This window comes from Ranitomeya imitator, chromosome 1 (genome assembly GCF_032444005.1).
Source record: "Ranitomeya imitator isolate aRanImi1 chromosome 1, aRanImi1.pri, whole genome shotgun sequence".
In the NCBI taxonomy this organism is placed as follows: Eukaryota; Metazoa; Chordata; class Amphibia; order Anura; family Dendrobatidae; genus Ranitomeya; species Ranitomeya imitator.
This window is the reverse complement of record NC_091282.1, coordinates 626,117,002-626,140,395: the sequence shown is the minus strand read 5'-3', so window position 1 is coordinate 626,140,395 and position 23,394 is coordinate 626,117,002. Positions and strand designations below refer to the sequence as shown.

The following is a 23,394-nucleotide window of genomic DNA, read 5'->3' as shown; positions in this document are numbered from 1 at the left end:
CAGTCTTCCTCCAGACTCTGGCACCTTGATTTCCGAATGACATGCAAAATTTGCTTTCATCAGAAAAAAGTACTTGGGACCACTTAGCAACAGTCCAGTGCTGCTCCTCTGTAGCCCAGGCCAGGCGCCTCTGCCGCTGTTTATGGTTCAAAAGTGGCTTTACCTGGGGAATGCGGCACCTGTAGCCCATTTCCTGCACACGCCTGTGCACGGTGGCTCTGGATGTTTCCACACCAGACTCAGTCCACTGCTTCCTCAGGTTCCCCAAGGTCTGGAATCGGTCCTTCTCCACAATCTTCCTCAGGGTCCGGTCTCCTCTTCTCGTTGTACAGCGTTTTCTGCCACATTGTTTCCTTCCAACAGACTTACCATTGAGGTGCCTTGATACAGCACTCTGGGAACAGCCTATTTGTTGAGAAATTTCTTTCTGGGTCTTACCCTCTTGCTTGAGGGTGTCAATGATGGCCTTCTTGACATCTGTCAGGTCGCTAGTCTTACCCATGATGGGGGTTTTGAGTAATGAACCAGGCAGGGAGTTTATAAAAGCCTCAGGTATCTTTTGCATGTGTTTAGAGTTAATTAGTTGATTCAGAAGATTAGGGTAATAGGTCGTTTAGAGAACCTTTTCTTGATATGCTAATTTATTGAGACAGGTTTTTTGGGTTATCAGGAGTTGTATGCCAAAATCATCAGTATTAAAACAATAAAAGACCTGACAAATTTCAGTTGGTGGATAATGAATCTATAATATATGAAAGTTTAATTGTAATCATTACATTATGGGAAATAATGAAATTTAACACTATATGCTAATTTTTTGAGAAGGACCTGTATATATCTACTAGATTGTGGCCCGATTCTAACGCATCGGGTATTCTAGAATATGCATGTCCCCGTAGTATATGGACAATGATGATTCCAGAATTCGCGGCAGACTGTGCCCGTCGCTGATTGGTCGAGGCAACCTGTATGACATCATCGTCGCCATGGCAACCATTATGACATCTACGTCGATACTGTGCCCGTCGCTGAATCAGAAACGTGGGATTTCTACGTCCTCTATGACATCATCGTCGCTGTGCCCGTCACCATATACACACACACGCACTATATGCACACTATATATAATACCGTATACACACACACTATATGCACACTGTATATAATACCATATATACACACACTATATGCACACTGTATATAATACCGTATATACACACACTATATGCACACTGTATATAATACCGTATATACACACACTATATATGCACACTATTTATAATACCGTATATACACACACACTATATGCACACTTTATATATTACCATATATACACACACACTATATATGCACACTATATAATACCGTATATACACACACTATATATGCACACTATATATAATACCGTATATACACACACTATATATTCACACTATATATAATACCGTATACACACACACTATATGCACACTATATATAATACCGTATACACACACACTATATGCACACTGTATATAATACCATATATACACACACTATATGCACACTGTATATAATACCATATATACACACACTATATGCACACTGTATATAATACCGTATATACACACACTATATATGCACACTATATATAATACCGTATATACACACACTATATGCACACTATATATATTACCATATATACACACACTATATATGCACACTATATATAATACCGTATATACACACTATATATTCACACTATATATAATACCGTATATACACACACTATATATGCACACTTTATATAATACCGTATATACACACACACTATATATTCACACTATATATAATACCGTATATACACACACTATATATTCACACTATATATAATACCATATATACACACACTATATATGCGCACACTATATATAATACCGTATTTACACACACTATATGCACACTATATATAATACCGTATTTACACACACTATATGCACACTATATATAATATCGTATATACACACACTATATGCACACTGTATATAATACCATATATACACACACTATATATAATACCGTATATACACACTATATGCACACTTCACTATATATAATACCGTATATACACACACTATATGCACACTATATATAATACCGTATATACACACTATATTCACACTATATAATACCGTATATACACACACACTATATGAACACTATATATAATACCATATATACACACACTATATGCAATACCGTATATACACACACTCTATATGCACACTATATATAATACCGTATATACACACACTCTATATGCACACTATATATAATACCGTATATACACACACACTATATGCACACTATATATAATACCGTATATACACACACTATATGCACACTATATATAATACCGTATATACACACACTATATGCACACTATATATAATACCGTATATTCACACACTATATGCACACTATATATAATACCGTATATTCACACACTATATGCACTATATATAATACCGTATATACACACATTATATGCACACTATATATAATACCGTATATACACACACACTATATGCACACTATATATAATACCGTATATACACACACTATATGCACACTATATATAATACCGTATATACACACACTATATGCACACTATATATAATACCGTATATACACACACTATATGCACACTATATATAATACCGTATATACACACACTATATGCACACTATATATAATACCGTATATACACACACTATTCACACTATATACAATACCGTATATACACACACTATATATGCGCACACTATATATAATACCGTTTATACACACACACTATATATATGCACACTTTATCAATACACACTATATATATATACGCACACTATATATAATACCGTATATACACGCACACTTTATCAACACACACACTATATATACGCACACTATACAGTCAGCAATCACCATACACACGCACACACTTATCAGAACGATTAGGCTCTGTTTCCACTTTCCATAAAGGCAGCGCTTTGAACCCCGCTCCATCCACAGCACTGCCGCCTTTTGCACGCACGGTGATTCCGCATTGGTTCATTGAACACATGTGGAATCACCACATCCTATACATAGAACGGTGCTATTTATCTTACAGAGACTGAGCGTCTCCACAAGATCAATAGACATGCTGCGGTCTATAAAGACGCGCCACATGTGTGTATACGCAGGTCTGCCACCTGAGTTTTTGTACGCATAGTGGATATGGGATTTCATAAAATTCCATCCACTATACTGTAACATCTGGATGCTGCGGCTGTACACAGCGTCGAATCCGCAGCAAATACGCCATGTGGAAACATACCCCTACGGCGACACCAGACATTAAGTTTTTTTTTTTAAATTTCAGTCATGAAAAAAATCTTATATTTGTGAAATAGAAATTGTCGCTGTTTTCCAAGGCCGCAACGTTTTGATTTTTTAGTTGGTGGAGCTGTGATGGCTTATAGCTTGCAGGCCACAACAATGTTTTTATTGATACCTTTTTATACTATTTTGGGATAGGTGTGACATTTTGACTTCTTTTTACAGTTTTTTTTTTTGTATTTCAGCAACCAATTGCAAATTGTGAAACCAGAGAAACCCCCGCAAACACAGTGAGAACATACAAGCTTGCTGATCTGTGATTGCTGGCACTTGCACCGATTGGCAGAACGGAGAATTTGTTTCCTAGTCATGAAATTGAGCAGCAGGTTGGATGCCCACCCGCCAGCCCTATTCATTGTCTATGGGGCTGCCAGAGAAGCGGAGTGCTGCACTCAGCAGCCCCATACGGAATACATGGCCAGGCTGCGCCATCCTATATCTGCGATAAATGTTGATTGGTGCAGGTCCCATCAGTCACACCCCCATGGTTGAGAAATTATCCCTGCTCAATCCCTTTAATCGGAATACTGTAATTTTTCTCTTTTTTGCCAAGTTCTATCATGGGAATTCTCTTAAATACTGTTTTATTTCTTGATTTATGACATATTGGGCTTATTATCTATTTTTTCTTCTTTTTGTATGTTTTTATCATTTTTCCTGTATTTGTTGTTGCCATTTTACAGAATGTCCAGATAAAGAACGCAACAATGAGAAAGTTAAAGAAGAGACTTCCATTAAGGAAGGCCCTGAAAGAGAAAAACAAAAAATCTCTGCAGGTAATGTCCATTTTTGTTTCATTCATGTGACAACAAGGAAAACGCAGTAGCACAAAAACAAAAAAAAAAATCAATTTAGTCCTTCTACCAACTTACAGCATCTCCATGAAATCTTTGAAATAAAGTGATCTCACCACTGGCTGTGTCTAAAGAATTCATTCCTGGGAAAAAGCCTTCTATACCAGGAAATATCTTTATTAAACAGCATGTATGTAAGTACTTGGATAAGAATAGAGTAATTAACCAGAGCCAGCATGGGTTTGTATCAAATAAGTCATGCCAGACTCATCTAATTTCCTTCTCTGATGGAATCACTGACTGGGTGGATCAGGGAAATGCGGTAGATATAGTATATCTTGACTGGGAGTGACAAGGCCACAGTTAGGTGGATTCATCACCGGCAGCACTACCAAACAGAAACCTGTGATTCTGGTAGATAGGAGAATGGTTCCTGTCTGAAGCTCGACAGCCTATTAAGGTCATTTGGAGTCATTTCTAAGTCCCCTGATGAACCCCCAGGGAAGGATGGGACAGTGAGAGCTGATGTATCGGCACAACTATTCAAAGGGACTGGCTGAGAAGCGATGAGCTATGATTTTGCACTGTATTTGCACATTCAGCACTTTATAATATGAGGTATCTGTTATGCACAATACAAACAAGGGAGTATTGTTACGATGCTTTGGTGAAATAACTATTTAGATTTGGAGTGCATAATTAATTGATTTTTTCTTGTGATACCCAGAAGGGCAGCTTAGACTTAGCATAGCCCTTTTTTTCTCCTGGCTCCATAGTCTGACTAGGTACCATATACATTGAAGTTCTAATTTATATTAATGTCAGGCGCCAGTTTTTACGTGGAGCAGGAGAGTAGAATTATAAGAGACAGATTGGCCTACAGCCATATATTAATTCTGATTTTGGTTATACAATAGTTGTGGATCTAATTTGATCTGCAATCAATTGTTTTTGTGTCTGTGATTGTGATAGACGTAGGGATCGCCCAGGGACTGAAGGGACAGCCGCCGATGAGCGGGGGCGCCACATCGCAAATTAGGGTGCCAACCTCCGCTGATAGGAAGGATATCAGACTTCAGGGCCTATTAGGGACAGGAAGGTATATTATATATTGCACTTTAAGATTTTTTTCATTTTTGTTTTTTCATTTTCGATATCACTTTTTTATTTTATTTTTGCAATTTTTTCTTTGGGTATACTCTTCCTCATAAGTGCTGCTATCCTCAATCCTGGGCTGAGAATCCTTGGTGGGATGTTTTTTATCTAAATTTTTTTGATTGTTGGTATTACCTGTGATTATTAATAAAGATGAATGTTTTTAGGGGTAGGTTTCTGTTTGGTAGTGCTGTTAGTATACTCCCCTTTAGTTATTTGGTTGGACAGTTGGACTGGATTCATCGCTGGCTCAGTGATTGTACTCAGAGAGTGGTGATAAATGGTGGCACCTCCAATTGGAAAATTGTTTCAAGCGGGCTACCACAAGGCTCTGTCCTGGCTCCAGTGTTGTTAAACATTTTTTATAAATGATCTAGATAAGGGAACTGAAGGTAAACTAAACTTAATCAAATTTGCAGACAATTCAAAGATAGGAAGGATAGCTATCACTAGTGAAGACAGGATTCAGAAGGATCTAGTTAAGCTTTATAGAATGCTGCATATAAGTCCTGAAAGGTCGTGGCCATAACTAGTATCTGCCAAATCTGGTGACAAGTTCCCTTTAACCCCTTCATGACCTTGCCCTTTTCCATTTTTGCTTTATCGTTTTTAGCTCCCGTCCTTCCCAGAGCCATAACTTTTTTATTTTTTCGTCAATTTGGCCATGTGAGGGCTTGTTTTTTGCAGGACAAGTTGCACTTTTCATCAATATCATTGGTTTTAGCATGTCGTGTACTAGAAAACGGGAAATAAATTCCAAGTGCGGTGAAATTGCAAAAAAAGTGCAGTCCCACACTTGTTTTTTGTTTGGCTTTTTTGCTAGGTTCACTAAATGCTAAAACTGACCTGCCATTATGATTCTCCAGGTCAGTACGAGTTCATAGACACCAAACATGACTAGGTGACGTTTTATCTAAGTGGTAAAAAAAAATTCCAAACTTTGCTAAAAAAAATTGCGCCATTTTCCGATACCCGTAACGTCTTCATTTTTCATGATCTGGGATCAGGTGAGGACTTATTTTTTGTGTGCCAAGCTGATGTTTTTAATGATACCATTTTGGTGCAGATAGGTTCTTTTGATCGCCCGTTATTACATTTGAATGCAATGTCGCGGTGACCAAAAAAACTTAATTCTGGCTTTTCAAATTTTTTTTCTCGCTACGCTGTTTAGCGATCAGGTTAATCCTTTTTTTATTGATAGGTCGGGCAATTCTGAACACGGCGATACCAAATATGTGTAGGTTTGATTTTTTTTTTTAATCGTTTTATTTTGGATGGGGCGAAAGGGGGGTGATTTAAACTTTTAAATTTTATTTTTTTCATATTTTTTAAAACATTTTTTTTCCTTTTACCATGCTTCAATAGCCTCCATGGGAGACCAGAAGCTGGCACAACTCGATCGGCTCTGCTACATAGCAGCGATCATCAGATCGCTGCTATGTAGCTGAATTACAGGCTTGCTATGAGCGCCGACCACAGGGTGGCGCTCACAGCAGGCCGGGATCATTAACCATAGAGGTCTCAAGGACCTCTATGGTTACCATCCTGACGCATCGCCGACTGTCATGATCCCAATGGCAGGGGATCACAAAAGGACAAGCACAAAAAACAAAACAAGCTCTAGGGTGATGGAAACTGAGCTGACCGCGATCCTGAACCTAAACACACAACTAGCTGTAGCCGGGGAACGTGCCTACGATGATTCCTAGACGTCTCGCGCCAGCCGAAGGACTAACTTCCCCTATTAGAAGAAACACAGACCTCTCTTGCCTCCAGAGAAACACCCCACAGAAATAGCAGCCCCCCACATGTAATGACGGTGAAATGAGAGGAAAGCACATACGTAGTTATGAAAACAGATTCAGCAAAATGAGGCCCGCTAAAGCTAGATAGCAGAGGATACAAAAGTGAACTGCGCGGTCAGCGAAAAACCCTACAAAAAAAACATCCTGAAATTACTTGAACTCATGTGCCAACTCATGGAACATGAGGAGTAATATCAGCCCACTAGAGCAACCAGCAAAAAGGAATCACATATCTGCAAGCTGGACTAAGACAAAAATTAAGCAAAACGTGGAACAGGAAAATCAAAAACTTAGCTTGTCCTGAAGATTACAGAAGCGGGAAGCAGAGGAAACAAGACACACTGATTACATTGATAGCCGGCGAGGAAATGACAAGAAAGCCAGGTTAAATAGGAAACTCCCATATCCTGATAGAACAGGTGGACACCAGAGACCGCAGAAAACACAAGTCACCCAGTACCATCTGTAACCACCAGAGGGAGCCCAAAAACAGAATCCACAACAGCCGACCCCGATCATGTGATGGGGTCGGCAATGCGATCATTTCCGGCCGTGCGGCCTGAAGCGCCGGTTAAATGCTGCTGTTAGCGTTTGACAGCGGCATTTAACTGGTTAATAGCGACGAGTGAATCGCGATTTCACCCGCCGCTATTGCGGGCACATGTCAGCTATTCAAAACAGCTGACATGTCCCGGCTTTGATGTGGGCTCAGCGCCGGAGCCCACATCAAAGCAGGGGACCCGACCTCCGCAGTAATAGTACGGCAGAGGTCGGGAAGGGGTTAATGGCTGTCTACAAATATCTGAAGGGATGTCACAGTGTAGAGAGATCATTACTATTCTCATTTGCACATGGAAACACGAGAAGCAATGAAATTAAACTGAAAGGGAGAAGATACAGATTAAATATTAGAAAAACCTTTTTGACAGTGAGGGCGATCAAAGAGAGGCTGTGAGCTCTCCTTCAATGGAAGTCTTTAAACAGAGACTGGACAGAGATCTCTCTGAGATGGTTTAGTGACTCCTGCATTGAGCAGGGGGTTGGAAATGATGACTCTGGAGGTCCCTTCCAGCTCAACCACTCTATGAATCAGGTCTATAGGTCTGAGTTTGCAGTACCAAGCATGGCCCACTGACAAGTGGGGCACAGCTTCACAAATGCTACTTTTATCTATTCTCACACAGCCCCTTTTAGGAGAGTCAGTCACGCCCAAAATGCATGTTAAATGGGCAATACAGTGTTGTAGGGGTCATGGCCTGTGTAACAATCATACTATCACTGTACCTGTTGGTGGTTCAGTACCTAAAAAAAAAAAAAAACTTCTAACTTGTATGCAAATTAGGTGGTTTCGCTGCACCCTTGGCATGGCTAAGGCCGGGTCAGACTTGCGTGTGCAATGTGAGAAACTCGCCTCAATACCCGGCACTGCCGCTGGCGCTCAGGACCGGAATGTGTAGCTGCATAGAAATACATGCAGCCACACGCTCCAGTCCTGAGTGCTGGCGGCACTGCCGGGTATTGATGTGAGAGACTCGTATTGCACATGCAAGTCTGACTCCGGCCTAATAGTTTGGTGCACTGTTCAATTACATATTGAGACTTTTCCCTGTTTCTGATCCACAAAGTTCACTTCTCAGAGCGAAAACCGTGAATGCTGCCTGCATGTGTGCACTCGCGCATCCTATCAGTTACATTTCACTTGCTGTGGCCACATGCCCTGGCTTGCACCAGGGCAAGTGCATCACACACTTGCCCCTGGCTTTGCAGTGACCATGCACTTGCTGTGGCCGTGCACCCTGGCTTGCTGTGACCACGCACTTGCAGGGGCCGGTCGCCCTGGCTTGCCGTGACCACACACTTGCATTCGCCGCGCACCCTGGGTTGCTGTGACCACGCACTTGCAGTTGCCACTCACTCTGGCTTGCTGTGACCAGGCACTTGCACTTGCCACTCACCCTGGCTTGCTGTGACCACGCACTTGCAGTTGCCACTCACCCTGGCTTGCTGTGACCAGGCACTTGCAGTTGCCACTCACCCTGGCTTGCTGTGACCAGGCACTTGCCCTTGCCACTCACCCTGGCTTGCTGTGACCGCGCACTTGCAGTTGCCACTCGGCCTGGCTTGCTGTGACCAGGCACTTGCAGTTGCCACTCACCCTGGCTTGCTGTGACCACGCACTTGCAGTTGCCACTCACCCTGGCTTGCTGTGACCACGCACTTGCAGTTGCCACTCACCCTGGCTTGCTGTGACCACGCACTTGCAGTTGCCACTCACCCTGGCTTGCTGTGACCACGCACTTGCAGTTGCCACTCACCCTGGCTTGCTGTGACCACGCACTTGCAGTTGCCACTCACCCTGGCTTGCTGTGACCACGCACTTGCAGTTGCCACTCACCCTGGCTTGCTGTGACCACGCACTTGCAGTTGCCACTCACCCTGGCTTGCTGTGACCACGCACTTGCAGTTGCCACTCGGCCTGGCTTGCTGTGACCATGCACTTGCAGTTGCCACTCACCCTGGCTTGCTGTGACCACGCACTTGCAGTTGCCACTCACCCTGGCTTGCTGTGACCAGGCACTTGCACTTGCCACTCACCCTGGCTTGCTGTGACCGCGCACTTGCAGTTGCCACTCGGCCTGGCTTGCTGTGACCAGGCACTTGCAGTTGCCACTCACCCTGGCTTGCTGTGACCACGCACTTGCAGTTGCCACTCACCCTGGCTTGCTGTGACCACGCACTTGCAGTTGCCACTCACCCTGGCTTGCTGTGACCACGCACTTGCAGTTGCCACTCACCCTGGCTTGCTGTGACCACGCACTTGCAGTTGCCACTCACCCTGGCTTGCTGTGACCACGCACTTGCAGTTGCCACTCACCCTGGCTTGCTGTGACCACGCACTTGCAGTTGCCACTCACCCTGGCTTGCTGTGACCACGCACTTGCAGTTGCCACTCACCCTGGCTTGCTGTGACCACGCACTTGCAGGGGCTGGGTGCCCTGGCTTGCTGTGACCACGCACTTGCAGGGGCTGGGTGCCCTGGCTTGCAGGGATTCTCTCCCCTTTGTTCTATTGAGTACACGGGTGGCCACGCACACCTGCAGAATACAGACAGAGCTTGCTCTGGGAAGTGAACACTGTTAATCTTTAAGCCGGATAAGGGTGCCACTATGCAAATGAGGAGACACCAAACTCCTGCTCATGCCAAGGGTGCACTAAAGCCTCCTAACTTGCATACAATGACAGGCTTCTTGCTGAGATGGTGAGAATTTGACTTTTGTGACGTTGTTAGAGGTAGGACCTTTTTATTTTTCTATATGATTTTTATTATGTCTTACGGAAGTAGGTTTGTGGCCAGTGAGTTTACGTTTTGGGCATCTTCCTTTTTTATATTGAAAATGCAACTTATTTTACATCTAGAAATTGATGGTTTTGTGGGATTGTCAACTCCACGATCTCTACCGTTTTCTGTTCTAAATAACGTTTTGATTTATGTTTAAGAATCTCTCTGAGTTTGACGACATCGCCGTGTATTTCTCAAGTGAGGAATGGGGGTCTTTAGAAGAATCACAGAAGGAGCTCTATCGACAGGTCATGATGGATAATTACCAAACCTACACATCAGGTAAGCTCAGTGATTGGTTTCTGGGAATATACTCTTACTACTGCTGACTGCTGTGAGATCAGAGATAACTCTTACTCTGGATGATCAACGTCTTTGGTGCAGGGGTCACTATTCACAGGATCTAAGCCTTTGGTCCATCACCACCACTCCACTGATTAATTTCCAGGTTTGCCATCTTTGGACCATCACCGCCAACAGACAGTTGCATGGTGAAGTCCACTAAAGGGACATGAAATAAAAACTATGTAGCCAGGAATATAATGCAAACGCACTTTGTATCACGATGCACACTAGAAGAAAACTAACATTTTATTTCTGCTCAGTCAGAATAGCTTTCTCCTTTTTTAATTTCAAGAAAGCTAAAAATTGCTTGAAAGAAGCTGTATTGTTGTGTTTTTATACACGCTGGATTTTTATTTATTTTTTTCAAGGAATTTTTGGAGCAGAAACTCTCCAAATCTCAAAACTTACAAAAAAAAATCCAAAAACATCAAGACCAGAGTTGACCTCACCTGTAGTGATGAGAACAGCAGGAGCCAGACGCTCCTGATATTCGTGAATTCATGAATCAGGATGAATGATGAACTCCTGTGTCTGTGGAAGGCTGCTCTGTTGCATTGTTTTTCTTTTTCCTTCTCTATAATTTAGTTTTTTACTGTTCTTTCACTTGGTGGCTTGGATATCCACTGCCTTTGTTCTATTGCCAAGGGGCACCACATTAGTAATACCTCCGTAGCTGCATTATCCTATCGTCTGTCACCAAGTCTACTTCCTCAGTGGAGTGACTGTGTCTTCACTGCTATCCCCTCCAACCCTGGGGCATTCTACCTGTTGCTCCATGGAGACGAAAGCTTCTATCCTCTTAAAATTCCTCTTAGGGTGTTCTCCCTCTTCCTCCTGCCTGCACCCACCTTCTTTGAACTGACTACTTGCTACCATCTGGCGCCTATCTGGGCGTTCTTTGCTTTTGCAGGCATGATGTTCTCCTCCCAGAAAGAATGTCCTAAGCAGCCTCTAGTTTCAGTCAAGACTTGTTTTATCTGTTTATTCTGCAACAAGCTCTTACCATACGGCCAGCCAGGTTCCCTTTGAGCTCGTTGCCTGAGCCCTGTATTGGCAGACCTTTTTCAGTAATGAGTGCTCCTAGATTGGGTCATTACATTGTGTCCTGACCAGCCTTCCGTATCAGTGGTGTCACTTGCTCAGATTGGCTTTCAGTGGGTTCCCAGCCTATTCTGACCACAAGTGTCTCTTGTGTCCAGTAGAAGCCCCTTTTAGAGACCTAGGAGTTCCTCAGATCCTCCTGAACGATCGTCCTTTGGCCATTCCCAGGAAAGAGATGACTAAGCTGGCTCCCGCCATTCAGTCCTTGGGCATTTTAGGGACATCCTTCTTGTTAAGGATTACTTTTATTTTTAAAGAGTCAAGGACCCACTAAAAAGTGCGCCATGACTTGGCAGATGTCTTCTGCATTCTGATCCGAATGAACCAAGAACCTCTTGTTCAGTTTTGTACATATTTTTTCTGATCTGCAGTAGGTCAGTGTATGAATGGCCCCGATTAATCAAGACCAGCATGGTGTAGTCAGATCCTCCTGATTCCTGAAGAGGAGCATGCTTCTTTAAGAATCTTGAGTGTCTGAAGAATAGCATGCACCTCCTTGCTCTACGGGACTGGATTGAGATTTCCGGAGCGGGGAACGCCACAGTTGTTCATCAATTTGGCAAGCTGTGTCATCACACCCTTGTCCTGTCCCAGCTCCATCCACTTTATAAACTGTTGTGAAAGCGCCAAGGGTTGCCGCAGCCTAAGACTCTCATATATAACGTCTGTATTTACCTGTAGCTGGTACATCAGGATGAATGGTGTTCTTTTCTATTTTGGATTGTGGCTAATAACATAACTGCACTATTTGTTTTCAGGTCAGCGTAAGAAAAAGCCGAAATTAATAGCATGTCTTGAACGAGGAAAAGACCCATCAATAACTAGCCGTGGCCGGGGGAGGCCTGTAAAACCATCTGGTATGTTTTATTTCATGCATTATTTGTTGCACCACTAGCTAAAAAAAGAAAAGCGCACGATCATCTGCATAAATGAAGGGAATGTTTGTTCAGTTTTTACTTGTTCTCTTATGTAAGTGAGGGAGAGGTGAGGACCCAAGACTTCGATTACCTTAAAGGGGGTTTCCACTACTCAGACAACCCCTTCCCAATCCTTTAAGTAAAATAATAACACCTATACTGTTCCATTGCTGTCATCCCGGCATCCAATCTCCGGCCTCTTCTGTCCCCCTCCATCATCTAAATTGGATATCCTGAGGAAACGAGAGCAGTTTTAGCGTTCACTTCCTCCTCATGTCAGAGTTATGTTCCAAAGGTGGGACAGTGAAGCTGATTGGCCACAGGGACCGCATGACATTATGATACACAAGCCCTGGGAGAGCCAATCCCAACACTTCTGGAACGGTGACCGCACTGGAGGTGAGTATAGGTATTATTATTTTACTTGGGGGATACATACTTATTGAAAGGTAGTTGTCCAAGTAGTGAACAACCTCTTTAAAGGGAATCTGTTAGCAGGTTTGTGCTATGTAATCTGACAGCAGAACAATGTGGGGATAGAGATCCTGATTCCAGCGATGTATTACTTAGTTTAGTGGTTGCAGCAGTTTCAGAGAATTCACATTTTCTTTGCTGCAGATCTAGAGTTGAGCTCGGACTGTCAAGCTCTTTGTTACTTTGCCCACTGCACTGATTGGCTGCTTTTTGTGGACACTATATAATGACAGAAAGTTGCTATTCACTGCTGGGAACATGTTTGGACCAGGAGGTACCTGACACCTAGTCCTGTACTGATTATCTCCTGCTGATAAAATACTGTTTTTTATTGAAACAGCAAAACAGTCCAGTAAGTGACTCATAACTGGAATCTGGGTCTCTCCCCCACCATTATGCTGCTTTCAGATTACATAAAAAAGCTACTGACAGATTCCTTTTAAAGTGATTCTCCACTTTTAGAAACTACTACTTGTTAAAGGGAATCTGTCACCAATTTTATGGTTCTCAATCTGAGGGAAAAAGACTGACATTTGTCGTATTTGCTGTATTTTTGGCAGTGTAAAGCTATTTTCACATGTTGCGTTTCTGCTGCTTTTTTAATGCAAATTTTAAGCTCCTATTTACAGTACCAGAAAAAGCTATGAGATGTCAGTGTTACAAACTGCAGCATGTCACTACTTTGAGCGTTTTTGCAGCATTTTTTTCATCCATAGAAAGCAAAGAAGTGCAAAAACGCCACAAAAAAAGTCAGCTACAGGTTTTGGTGCAGAAACCTAAAAAAATTAGCATTATGTTTTTTGGGGATCACTAAACGTTATCAGCATGCACAAGAGACAATAGACGCGCAGCAAAGCCTGCTTTTTATAAGCAGCTTCTTTACTACCAAGAAAGCAGTTTGTGCCTGCAGAAAAAAAAACACAACCATGTGAACGTAGCCTATGTGTTTATACTGCTGGCTAATCCCTCCAGGACCACTGATTTATTGGTGGTAGGTATATAGATAATTGAGGACTACATGTCAGGAGTTTGGGAGGGCTAGGAGAACTGCAACAGAAAAGTGTTTTATCCAAATTCTAGCAAGAGACGGATAGCGACACATAGATGATTTCACTGTATGCAGGATAACCCTGGTGACAAATTGTCTTTAAAGGAACCTGTCAGCAGATGTTGCCTGTATAAAGGTACGTCACACTTTAGTGACGCTGCAGCGATACCGACAACGATCCGGATCGCTGCAGCGTCGCTGTTTGGTCGCTGGAGAGCTGTCACACAGACAGCTCTCCAGCGACCAACGATCCCGAGGTCCCCGGTAACCAGGGTAAACATCGGGTTACTAAGCGCAGGGCTGCACTTAGTAACCCGATGTTTACCCTGGTTACCATCGTTAAAGTAAAAAAAACAACCGCTACATACTTACTCGAAGCTCAGTCAGAACCCCTATAGTTGACTGGATTGGGCTGGAGTGAGGTGATCCCCTAAAGTGACTTGCTCCACCCCTTCCTTTTTTTAGCGTGTTGTAAGAAGTCCAGGAGGGGATCGGGTTCATGTGGAGAAGGACAGCATATAGCTACCGCATAGGTATCTTGGCCTGGTATGCTTTTAATTGGTTAACATGAATCCTCTTAGTTTGGGTGTAGTGGGGTTGAATGCTATCGGATAGGTGACTGCCCCCATTTTGTTGACTATAGTGTGGGGATTCTTGCAGTTGGCTTGCAACATGGCGCTTGGTAATTAGTACCATCACTTGCTGGCCCACCTTGAACTCTCGGGGCTGTGTACCCTACCATAGTAGGTTTTTTTTTTTTTTGTTGTTGCCCATGTACCCCTCCTTAGTGGACACACATACGGTATTCCCTTCCAGGACATCCACAGTGGGATCCATATCTACTTCCTTTTTTTATGAGGAATTATTAATAAGGACAGACATTTCTTGAAAAAGGCTAGACAGCTGAATCGCTGTTTGAAATATGTGTCTGTATGAACTTTCATTAGAACTGCATCTTTGCAATTGAAATCCCACGGATTGAATTATTTTGATCATGATATAATAAAACTTATCCATACTTAGAGTGCCGGAGAGTATCTCATTCTATTCACATAGCGGAGCACTTGTACTCCACCCCTCCAAAAAAAAAAAGAAAATCAGACCGGTCTTCCCAGTGTTCTTGTACTAAGTCTAGCGAGTCCCAGGGCTCCCCGCAGTATAAGAGTTTGATTGGGGAAAAACAAGTAGATCTAAGCAGGCACAGATCAACAGTTTTAGGGTCCCATTGAACCGCTCGCATAGTCCTTTAATCTGTGGGTGGTGTACTGAGGTAAACACTGGTTGGACCCCAGACTGTCTCCACAGGGCATGCAATACCTCCCCCGTGAATTGCGTTCCTTGATCCGTTACAACTTCCTTGGGAAAACCCACCCTGCTAAATATCTTGACTAAAGTGTGAGACACCATCTTTGCCTCTATTCCTCGGAGAGCTATCGCATCGGTATCTGGTGGCAAAATCCACAAACATTAGTATGTATTTCTTCCCTGAACGACCGAGTCGTGGCAAGGGACCTATCAAATCTACCCTTAGCCATGGAAAAGCTTCTGCTATTAACGGCATGGGTTGTAAAAGGGCTCTGCATGGGGGGCCTCCCACCTGTTGACAGGTGTCACAAGAACTTACAAATGTTTTTATTTCAAGGGTCAGCCCGGGCCAGATGAACCTTTTCAGAACCCTGTGTTGGGTCTTTCTCACTCCCAGTTATGGACCTTCATGGGATTGATGATCTCCCTTCTGTGTTTCTCCAGCAGCACCAACTGCTTGGTATCCTGACCCACCGCTGAGAGCTGCTGCTGCGCGGGCGGTGCCATCTTGGAGGAGGAAATTTTTTTTTCTTCTCCAGCTAGACTGCGTCACCGGCGTTTGTGCAATAGCAGCTATTGGATCACGTGTAAATACACTGATAGCTTGTACTGCGCAGGTGTAGCGGGTGCCATTTTGATAACCTCAAGCACAGTTATTATCGGGACAGTAAACATGCGATTATGCTGCAGTGCAGGAGCCATTTTTTTCTTCAGTATGTACATATATTCATTATGTAAACTAGGGGGCAGGTGACTGAGGGAGCAGTGACCTGTCAGCAGTCTGCATTATTAATTCCTAATCAGCACCACATGAAGACCCTCACAGGCCACCTCGGGGCACAAGCATAACGTTAACTCAAAACTGAAAATAAAGATTACACAACAACCAAAGACGGATTTCGTCACCAGGTATCATTGTAATCAGTATAACGGCGCCGACCTGCCACTGTAGGTTACTATGCACAATCCTGCTGTCGCTTTCCCTTTAACTAAAGTACTCTGAACTCTCTGCTGTTGAAGATTCATGGTGTCCATTGACTTGCGGGGTATTTTTTTTGGTGGTACTGATTGATTGAAATATGGCTTTATTATTGGTGTCCACAATATCCTGAAATTTCTATACAGGGTGAGCCATTTATATGGATACACCGGGATGGGCCATTTATAAAGATGCAATCCAAAATGGCCGACTTCAAAATGGCCTCCATGGTCACCACCCATCTTGAAAAGTTTTCCTCCTCCCATATACTAATGTTCCACAAGCAGGAAGTTGATATCACCAGCCATTCCCATTTTATTTAGGTTTATCCATATACATGGCCCACCCTGTATTTTGACTGGTTGTATGGAATATTCTTGGAGAGAAAAAAAGAAACCACGGCACAATCTAAGCGTAGTGAATTTGTTACCCAATGGAAAGCGGGTAATAGGAGAGTGTTACTCATCTGGTGTAGTTCTGCTGATAGAGGCACTACTCCCATTTCAGTTCAAAGGTAATGGACGAAGCCGGTCCTGGGGGAACAGGGAAAACTGTTTCCAGGGGTGGAAAACTCAGAGGTAGGAACCAGGATCAGCTCGGTCTTTGGAGAGCCACGGGACATTGTCTGGTAGATTGCTTCCATAAACATTTATTCAAATCACTGAAAGAAAATAATTTAAAAAAAATGGTTAAAAAACATAATGTTCACACGGCAGCCTACATCAGGTGTATGGTAAGAACGTGTATACTTGTCCATCCTTATGTCCTTTATCATCTGAAAGGGGGGGAAAACACAAGTTAGAGGGTGTACATATTTAATTTAGAACGTCGATATGACCATAATCCTATCAAACAGATTATTGCACTAGTTTGATGCCTTTTTGATTCTCTATGCCTAAATCTTATGAATCAAAAATAATGAAATAATAAAAAAGAATATAAATATGTATTACTGTAACTGCATAACATGTAGTGATACACGCATTAATATCGAACATATAGCAAAAATTTATGTAATTTAAAATATTGTATGCATTCATTAAAAATATCCAGAGTTGCAGAGCGGCGTTGGAAGAAAACAAATTCGCAAGACGACTTCACTGCATTCAAACAGGCAACACTCGCTTTCAAATCTGCCCTCACCTCTGCTAAACAGGCCTACTTCACAACCCTCGTATCTTCCCTATCCTACAACCCCAAACAGTTATTCAAAACTTTTAACTCCCTCGTCCGCCCACCACTCCCCCCTCCAACCTCCCTCATCTCTGCTGAGGACTTTGCCACACTCTTAAAAAATAAGATCGACCAAACAAGGTAAGTCTTCATTGTTCAACCACCACAACCCCTTTGTATACCAGAACAATGCCCAAACCCCATAACCTCCTTATCCAACATCACTGAAGGGGATCTTAATTGTGTCCTCTCAAAATCGCACCTCACCACCTGTGTGCTCGACCCCATCCCATTCCACCTCCTCCCCAACCTTACCACCACTCTTACCCCATCCCAAACCCACCTCTTCAACCTATCACTAACTTCTGGTACCTTCCCTTCTGTTTTCAAACATGCTACAATCACGTCTATCCTTAAAAAGCCTTTTTTTCCTCTCGCTTCCTCAAACTCAATGTGGACATATCTGAACTCATCATTTTTCTCCTTCTCACAGATCTTCCTTACCTGACCTATCCATCGCAATTAACAACATCACGCTTTCCCCCATACCGGAAGTCTGCTGCCTCGGAGTAACCCTTGACTCTGCCCTGTCCTCCAAACCGCACATCCAAGCTCTTTCCACCTCCTGTCGCATCCAGCTCAAAAATATCTCCAGAATCCGTCCCTTCCACAACCCTCAATCTAAAATGCTTGTGCATGCCCTCATCATCTCGCACCTCGACTACTGCAAAAAAAATTTCTGTGGCCTCCCTGCTAATACCCTTGCACCTCTCCAGTCCATCCTTAACTTTGCTGCCAGACTAATTCATCTCTCTCCTCGCTACTCCTCCGCTTCTCCCCTCTGCAAATCTCTTCACTGGCTCCCATTCCCTCAGCGTATCCAGTTCAAATTACTAATACTGAGCTACAAAGAAATCCATAACCTGTCTCCTCCATATATCTCTGAACTAATTTCCCGATGTCTTCCCTCACATAATCTCCTGTTCTCCCAAGACCTCCTTCTCTCCTCCACACTTATTCGCTCCTCACCCAACCGCCTCCAAGACTTCTCCCGAATATCCCCCATCCTCTAGAATTCTTTGCCCAAACACGTCTAACTATCAACCACATTCGGATCCTTCAGACGGAACCTGAAAACCCACCTATGCGGGAAAGCTTACAAGCCTGCACTGACCCCGCTGCCTCCTCACGTCTTCCAGAGCTATTGCCTCACCAACACCAGAGCTGCTGCAACCCCCCAACCTACTGTCAACTTCCCCACCATCCTGTAGAATGTAAACCCGCAAGGGCAGGGCTCTCGCCCCTCTATCAGATTGATTGTTAGTTTGTTTACTGTAAGTGATATTTGTAATTTGTATGTAACCCCTTCTCACGTACAGCACTATGGAATCAATGGTGCTATAGAAATATATATATATACACTACCGTTCCAAAGTTTAGGGTCACTTAGAAATTTCCTTATTTTTGAAAAAAAAGCACAGTTTTTTCCAATGAAGCTAACATTAAATGATTCAGAAATACTCTGTATACATTGTTAATGTGGTAAATGACTATTCTATCTGCAAACGTCTGGTTTGTAATGCAATATCTTCATACGTGTATAGAGGCCTACAGTTAGGGCCAGAAATATTTGGACAGTGACACAATTTTCGCGAGTTGGGCTCTGCATGCCACCACATTGGATTTGAAATGAAACCTCTACAACAGAATTCAAGTGCAGATTGTAACGTTTAATTTGAAGGGTTGAACAAAAATATCTGATAGAAAATGTAGGAATTGTACACATTTCTTTACAAACACTCCACATTTTAGGAGGTCAAAAGTAATTGGACAAATAAACATAACCCAAACAAAATATTTTTATTTTCAATATTTTGTTGCAAATCCTTTGGAGGCAATCACTGCCTTAAGTCTGGAACCCATGGACATCACCAAACGCTGGGTTTCCTCCTTCTTAATGCTTTGCCAGGCCTTTACAGCTGCAGCCTTCAGGTCTTGCTTGTTTGTGGGTCTTTCCGTCTTAAGTCTGGATTTGAGCAAGTGAAATGCATGCTCAATTGGGTTTAGATCTGGAGATTGACTTGGCCATTGCAGAATGTTCCACTTTTTGGCACTCATGAACTCCTGGGTAGCTTTGGCTGTATGCTTGGGGTCATTGTCCATCTGTACTATGAAGCGCCGTCCAATCAACTTTGCAGCATTTGGCTGAATCTGGGCTGAAAGTATATCCCGGTACACTTCAGAATTCATCCGGCTACTCTTGTCTGCTCTTATGTCATCAATAAACACAAGTGACCCAATGCCATTGAAAGCCATGCATGCCCATGCCATCACGTTGCCTCCACCATGTTTTACAGAGGATGTGGTGTGCCTTGGATCATGTGCCGTTCCCTTTCTTCGCCAAACTTTTTTCTTCCCATCATTCTGGTACAGGTTGATCTTTGTCTCATCTGTCCATAGAATACTTTTCCAGAACTGAGCTGGCTTCTTGAGGTGTTTTTCTGCAAATTTAACTCTGGCCTGTCTATTTTTGGTATTGATGAATGGTTTGCATCTAGATGTGAACCCTTTGTATTTACTGTCATGGAGTCTTCTCTTTACTGTTGACTTAGAGACAGATACACCTACTTCACTGAGAGTGTTCTGGACTTCAGTTGATGTTGTGAACGGGTTCTTCTTCACCAAATTAAGTATGCGGCGATCATCCACCACTGTTGTCATCCGTGGACGCCCAGGCCTTTTTGAGTTCCCAAGCTCACCAGTCAATTCCTTTTTTCTCAGAATGTACCCAACTGTTGATTTTGCTACTCCAAGCATGTCTGCTATCTCTCTGATGGATTTTTTCTTTTTTTTCAGCCTCAGGATGTTCTGCTTCACCTCAATTGAGAGTTCCTTTGACCGCATGTTGTCTGCTCACAGCAACAGCTTCCAAATGCAAAACCACACACCTGGAATCCACCCCTGACCTTTTAACTACTTCATTGATTACAGGTTAACGAGGGAGATGCCTTCAGAGTTAATTGCAGCCCTTAGAGTCCATTGTCCAATTACTTTTGGTCCCTTGAAAAAGAGGACGCTATGCATTACAGAGCTATGATTCCTAAACCCTTTCTCCGATTTAGATGTGGAAACTATCATATTGCAGCTGGGAGTGTGCACTTTCAGCACATATTATATATATAATTGTATTTCTGAACATGTTTTTGTAAACAGCTAAAATAACAAAACTTGTGTCACTGTCCAAATATTTCTGGCCCTAACTGTATTTCCAACAACCATCACTCCAGTGTTCTTATGGTACTTTGTGTAAGAAGGCTAATGGATGATTAGAATACCCTTGAAAACCCTTGTGCAAGTATGTTAGCACAACTGAAAATGGTTTGGCTGATTGGAGAACCCATAAACCTGACCTTCCTTTGAGCTAGTTGAGAATCTGAAGCATTACATTTGTTGGTTCCATTAAACTCTCAAAATGGCCAGAAAACAATAAATTTTACTGAAACTCGACAGTCTATTCTTGTTCTTAGAAATGAAGGCTATTCCATGAGAGAAATTGCCAAGAAACTGTGGATTTCCTACAACGGTGTATACTACTCCCTTCAGAGGACAGCACAAACATGCTTTAACCAGAGTAGAAAGAGAAGTGGAAGGCCCTGCTTCACAACTGAGCAACAAGACACGTACATAAGTCTGTAGTTTGAGAAATCGACGCCTCACGGGTCCTCAACTGACAGCTTCATTAAATAGTACATGCAAAATGCCACTGTCAAGGTCTACAGTGAAGGGGCGATTACGGGATGCTGGCCTTCAGGGCAGAGTGGCAAAGAAAAAGCCATATCTGAGACTGGTTAATAAAAGGAAAAGATTAATATGGGCAAAAGAACACAAACATTGGACAGAGGAAGATTGGAAAAAAATGTTATGAACAGACGAATCCAAGTTTGAGGTGTTTGGATCACACAGAAGAACATTTGTGAAACGTAGAACAATTGAAAAGATGCTGGAAAAGTGCCTGATGCCATCTGTCAAGCATGGTGGAGGTAATGTGATGGTCTGGGGTTGCTTTGGTGCTGGTAAAGTGGGAGATTTGTACAAGGTAAAAGGGATTTTTAATAAGGAAGGCTATCACTCCATTTTGCAATGCCATGCCACACCCTGTGGACAACTCTTGATTGGAGCCAATTTCATCCTACAACAGGACAATGACCCAAAGCACACCTCCAAATTATGCAAGAACTTTTTAGGGAAGAAGCAGGCAGCTGGTATTCTGTCTGTAATGGAGTGGCCAGTGCAATCACCAGATCTCGGCACCATTGAGCTGTTGTGGGAGCATCTTGACCGTATGGTACGCAAAAAGTGCCCATCAAGCCAAACCAACCTGTGGGAGGGGCTTCTGGATGCATGGGGTGAAATTTCTCCAGATTACCTCAGCAAATTAACTGCTAGAATGCCAAAGGTCTGCTATGCTGTAATTGCTGCAAATGGAGCATTCTTTGACAACAGCAAAGTTTGAAGGAGAAAATTATTATTTCAAATAAAAATCTTTTTCTCGAACCTTGTCAATGTCTGGATTAGATTTTCAATTTGCTTGGCAACTCACTTGATTAATAAAAGTATGAGTTTTAATGGAAAACACAAAATTGACTGGGTGACCCTCAACTTTTGAACGATAGTGAGTGTGTGTTTGTGTATGTATGTATATAGGTGTGTGTGTGTGTATGTATGCATGTATGTATATATATATGGACACACCTCATTTAAAGACTTTTCAGTATTTTCATGACTATGAAAACTGTAAATTCACACTGAAGGCATCAAAACTATGAATTAACACATGTGGAATTATATACTTAACAAAAAAGTGTAAAACAACTGAAAATATGTCTTATATTCTAAGTTCTTCAAAGTAGCCACCTTTTGATTTGATGAATGCTTTGCACACTCTTGGCATTCTCTTGATGAGCTTCAAGAGGTAGTCACCGGGAATGGTCTTCCAACTTTCTTGAAGGAGTTCCCAGAGATGCTTAGCACTTGATGCCGGGGAAGGTTTGAGGTGAGCTGGACCGCAGAGTGAAGGCAAAAGGGCCAACAAGTGCTAAGCATCTCTGGGAACTCCTTCAAGAAAGTTGGAAGACCATTCCCAGTGACTACCTCTTGACGCTCATCAAGAGAATGCCAAGAGTGTGCAAAGCATTCATCAAAGCAAAAGGTGGCTACTTTGAAGAACCTAGAATATAAGACATATTTTCAGTTGCTTCACGCTTTTTTGTTAAGTATATAATTCCACATGTGTTAATTCATAGTTTTGATGCCTTCAGTGTGAATTTACAATTTTCATAGTCATGAAAATACAGAAAAATCTTTAAATGAGGTGTGTCCAAACGTTTAGTCTGTACTGTATGTATATATATATATATCTACTGTATAATTGTCTAAGGGTAACTTCCGTCTGTCTGTCCAGGATATTCATTGGTCGCGGCCTCTGTGATGGAAATCCAAGTCGCTGATTGGTCTTGCCAGCTGCCTGTCATGGCTGCCACG

The 23,394-nt window shown here is 42.6% G+C and overlaps 1 protein-coding gene across 1 annotated transcript in view; it reads left to right on the top strand.

Moving 5' to 3' along the window:
* LOC138637383 (zinc finger protein 585A-like) overlaps window positions 1–23,394 on the top strand; it is a 64,188-nt gene that overhangs the window by 15,151 nt on the left and 25,643 nt on the right. Inside the window, exons 2-4 of the mRNA XM_069726045.1 lie at window positions 4,101–4,193; window positions 10,670–10,793; window positions 12,716–12,814. Coding sequence (XP_069582146.1) covers window positions 4,125–4,193; window positions 10,670–10,793; window positions 12,716–12,814 — 292 coding nt within the window. The 5' untranslated portion in view covers window positions 4,101–4,124. The remainder of the gene's footprint in view (window positions 1–4,100; window positions 4,194–10,669; window positions 10,794–12,715; window positions 12,815–23,394) is intronic.